The sequence below is a fragment of the Mus pahari genome, chromosome 10 (assembly GCF_900095145.1).
Source record: "Mus pahari chromosome 10, PAHARI_EIJ_v1.1, whole genome shotgun sequence".
NCBI classification, from domain to species: domain Eukaryota; kingdom Metazoa; phylum Chordata; class Mammalia; order Rodentia; family Muridae; genus Mus; species Mus pahari.
The window spans coordinates 61920059-61924754 of record NC_034599.1 but is presented as its reverse complement, the minus strand read 5'-3'; the positions used below and the strand labels follow the sequence as shown (position 1 = coordinate 61924754).

At 40.6% G+C, this 4696-nt stretch overlaps 1 protein-coding gene across 1 annotated transcript in view; it reads left to right on the top strand.

The window, feature by feature from the left end:
* Nucleotides 1-1836, top strand: part of Lactb (lactamase beta) — a 20193-nt gene extending 18357 nt beyond the window's left edge. Inside the window, exon 6 of the mRNA XM_021207319.2 lies at nucleotides 952-1836. Within this exon, the coding sequence (XP_021062978.1) occupies nucleotides 952-1477 (526 nt within the window). The 3' untranslated portion in view covers nucleotides 1478-1836. The remainder of the gene's footprint in view (nucleotides 1-951) is intronic.
* The last annotated feature ends 2860 nt before the right edge of the window (nucleotides 1837-4696 follow it).

The window sequence follows — 4696 nt, the reverse complement described above, 5'->3', positions numbered from 1 at the left end:
CCTGCCTCTGCCTCCCGAGTGCTGGGATTAAAGACATTCGCCACCACGCCCGGCTTAGCATTTATTTCTTAAGCACCCATAAGAAATATGCAGTGTTTCCTATACATAACCTGGACTCTGTATGAAAGGAATATTAACCCCCAGATCACAAAGTAAGGTTCTAGAGTGGAGAGACAGCAGCATACAATGGTAGACTGTCTTGTTTTAAATCCAGCTCTGCCATTCCCAAGACCAGTAAGCATTTATAATAGTACTGACCTCCAATGATTCTTTTGGAACAAATGAGTTTGTATATTAGTGCTTAATAAAATGACCTGACATATAGAAATAACTATATAAATATTTGTTTACCAAAATGATCACAGCAGTAAAAGTGAGACTTGGGATTCGAACCAAACTTTGCTGAACGGAGCTTTTCCCACAATCACCAGGAAGTACCATGTTGTGTCTGTCATCAGACATGGCATTTATATGCTGTTTTTGTCCAAGAAATCTAGTCTTCCAAGTATCAACCTTATTTCTACAGATCTTCTTTGTAACTTTTTGTTACAAAGTTTATTTGTGCCATCCAGTTCAACACTAAGCCCAAGGACTAGGAATATCTACCCAATATAAATATTAACCTCATGCATGGTGCGGATATGTAATATTAATCAGTGCATTGTTGGAAGCATTAAAAGTTAGATATGAAAAAAAGTTAGATATGCTTAGTATGGAAAAGCCATAGCAATAGGAAAAGATTCTTTCTATGCTTTCGTTCATTAAGTAGATTACCTACCCAGCTATCACTACAATTTGAATTATACTGAAGGTTTATGGGTAGTTTGTAGTTGTGTATGGTCCCTACACCCCACCTCATTTGTTTATATTCCTATTCGTTATCACATGGAAAGTCAATTACATTTGATAGACTATTATATTTTCAGTGATTATTTTCTTACTTCATTTTAGATTTTATGTGTACAATAAAAAGAAACGTCTTGTCAACACACCTTACGTGGATAACTCCTATAAATGGGCTGGTGGTGGATTTCTGTCCACAGTGGGTGACCTTCTGAAATTTGGAAATGCAATGCTGTATGGCTACCAAGTTGGACAGTTTAAGAACTCAAATGAAAAGCTCTTGCCTGGATATCTCAAGCCAGAAACGATGGTGATGATGTGGACCCCAGTCCCTAACACGGAGATGTCCTGGGATAAAGAGGGGAAGTATGCAATGGCGTGGGGCGTTGTAGAGAAGAAGCAAACGTACGGATCCTGCAGGAAGCAGCGGCACTACGCCTCACATACTGGAGGTGCTGTGGGTGCCAGTAGTGTCCTGCTGGTCCTTCCTGAAGAACTGGACCCAGAGGCCGTAAATAACAAGGTTCCCCCACGAGGAATAATCGTCTCTATCATATGCAACATGCAGTCTGTGGGGCTCAATAGCACTGCTTTGAAGATCGCCCTGGAATTTGACAAAGACAGAGCTGACTAACCCTAACCAGTGGCACAGGTCCACAGTGAGCCTTTCGTCCTTACCCTAACCGGTGGCACAGGTCCACAGTGAGCCTTTCGTCCTTACCCTAACTGGTGGCACAGGTCCACAGCGAGCCTTTCGTCCTTTGAAATGTTGACGTTCCCAAATACATAAACCCTTTAAGGATACATTTGTAATAGAGTACAGTTAAATGTGGAGAATTATGTACCTCTAATTGCTTAATTTTGTAACTGCCTTTTTATTGGACAATTAGTTCTTTACACTCAGGGAAATAACAGTTGTTTCTACTTTTCAAAAAAAATTGTTTACTCTTGAAATAAAATCTTCTGATAAAAGAAGGCACTTTTTAGTTCCTAGGTTTTTATTTTTACTTTCTTTACAGTCTTGCTGTGTAGCATAGGCTGGCTTTGAACTTAAATCTTTCTGCACTGGCTTATAGGCATGAGCCACCAAACTTGGCTAAAATATGTACTTTTTAAATGTGTAACAGAGGATGTCACATGCAACAGAAGGCTGTAAATATTGACCTTTTAATATTTAAACAGTGAAAACACACTCATGAGAATCACATATGTATGAATATAAATATGCACACAGCAGCTTAAAAGGCTCTGGAATTGAAGAGTAATATAGTTGGGTGGATCTGGGGCGCAGTCTGTAAAGAGGTTGCAGACAGCATAGGGTAGTTAAGAGACTAGTTTATGTAGCATACTATATCAGCATCTGGACTGGAGGAAAAGCTTCCAGGATGGCCTGCAGCCAGTCCTGTCACCCAGGGGCCTCCCTATGGGGCTGCTTGACTACTTATGTCATGATTTTGTGGGGTTAAGAGCAAGCTAAGGAGAGAGGAAGAGGGAGTACAGCATAGCAGTGCATTGCATGTTACAAGCTAGCCAGAATCCACTGTATGCGTGAGTGTGCACCACTGTGACCTGTTAGAAAGGACAGGAAAATGAAGGCTTGCAGTCTCAGAGTTGCTGTTCATTGTGGCAAGAAAGGTATGGTAACAGGAACAGATAGTACAGAAGAAGCAGTCCTGTACCATCACATGTGGTGAATTCTATTGGTCTAATAATCACAGATCACCCCTGATCCATTGTAGGAGTGGACTGTACACAGGGGTGGATACTGAGAATCTTTAGGGCCATCGTGGAGGTGGCTGCCACAGATGGCTTACTGCAGTGTTGACTCTGGGATGCTTTGTTGTAACAATCACAAATGTTATATGCTGGAGATTACCTGTGTGCCAGTAGAGATGGGAAAACAGAAAGATGGCAAAGTTTTTATGTACTTCATGAAAGAATTTTTCTGTATTTCTCAATCCAAGTCTGTTTCTTCACTTTCTTCTTTATATCAGTAAATCGGTGTCTGGGTTGTGTGAATTATAGACAGCACCAGTTCTTTTGAACATGTCCATCTCTTTCTGGCACATAAAAGGTAGGTGTAGTCCTATGCTGTGACCCCCTTGCTGAGGAAAGGGAGACAGCCAGGTCCCCGAAGACTGCTGCCTGTAATCTCGCCACTCATGGAATACTGAGGTCAGTGGGTGATCTTGTCTCAAAAGATAAGGTGGAGAATAAAAGCAGGAGACACCGGACTGTCCTCGTGCCTCCAGTGCACACTCACTTTCTTACCCAATTCAGTTAGAAACAGGATTGATAAATTTTCATATCTTAAGAAGGGGTCTGTCTCAAGTGACCCTTATTCAAGAGGAGATACGGTCTTATCTTGTTTTTGTCCTTTTTACTTAAACTGGATACAAATGATTTATTTAAATGGCTTTGTATTAAATTGATCTTTTGTGAATATAAAAAAAGGCACAAAAGATTTACAATACACATATTTCCAATGCCTAAAATTGTAAATGTTAACATGTTAAATTTTCTTCACCTAAGCATGATAATGCAGAAAAAAACCTGAAGACCCTTTGACTAACACCCAAAGCCCCACTGCTTTTGCCTGGCAGGGACCATCAGGATTGGGGTGTAGCCTCTCATTTCCTTGCTTGGCACTTTCACATATGTAATACATACTATTGCTTTTTATCACATTTATACAGATAAACATTTTCTACCTTCCTCAGAACTCAATTGTACATTATGAGTTACTGTAATCTGGTCAAGTTTATACAAATCCAGTTTATTGTAACTGCTGCTGTCAACTATCAAATTATACTACACATTATTTTGTACTATCCACTATCTGTTTTGTTTTGTACTTTGGTTTTTTGTTTAAGACAGGGTTTCTCTGTGTAGACCAGGCTGTCCTCAAACTCAAAGATCCACATGCCTTTGTCTCTGCTGGGATTAAAGGTGTGTGCTACCACCTCAGTGTTTTGTGGGATGACCATGATATTCTATACTTATATAAAAAATAAACCACTTGAATATAGTCACATAAGCCTTATATGGCCACTTTAATTTTTTAGCATCTGATTTTTGACTACACACTAGATGGAAAATGGTACAATTGTTTTTATTTGCTTTTACCTACTACTTAGACATATTTTCATGTTCTTTGATCTTTTGAATTTCCTCTAAACTTTAAACGTGCAGTCTGTTTACTCAGACCCGGAAAAGGAAAAGTACTTAAGAACTGCCAGGCATGGAGGTACACCCCTTTAAAGGAGGCAGATACAAGCAGATCTTTCTGAGTTTGAGTTCTGCCTGGCGTACTTAGTGAGTTCCAGGACAGCCAGAACGACAGAGACCCTGTCTCAAAAAACAACCTGCTCCTCACTCCCCAAAATTCATTATGGACTTGCTCACAGTACAGGAATAAATAATCAGTGGATTCTAGAGTTCTCGTAGCACCTTGTTTAATAGGTGCAATTTCCTCCTGGTCCGTCACACAGTAGCTTCTGGTGTGATTTTCCTGCCCTCTCCATCACAGGGAGGGCAGTTTTTTACCTTCCAGAAGCTAATTTGACTTTGTCCTTCTCCTGACCTGTGAAATGTGGCAGAAGTACTGGATGAGACCCTGCTCTTGAGCTTTTAAGGAACTTTCCTGCTTGCTGTCACTCAAGGAGGACACTGCAAGCCTACTGAAGAACCAAGATATCCTCAACACCAGTGAGCATCAGTTGTGAGGCATGACTTAAACTATGCTGCACTTGACTGAGCTTCATCTCCAGTTAAAGCTGTGTAAGGGAAACCTGATGAGACCAGCAGCAGAGTAACCAGCCGACTTACACAGTCAGCAGAGTAACCAGCCGAC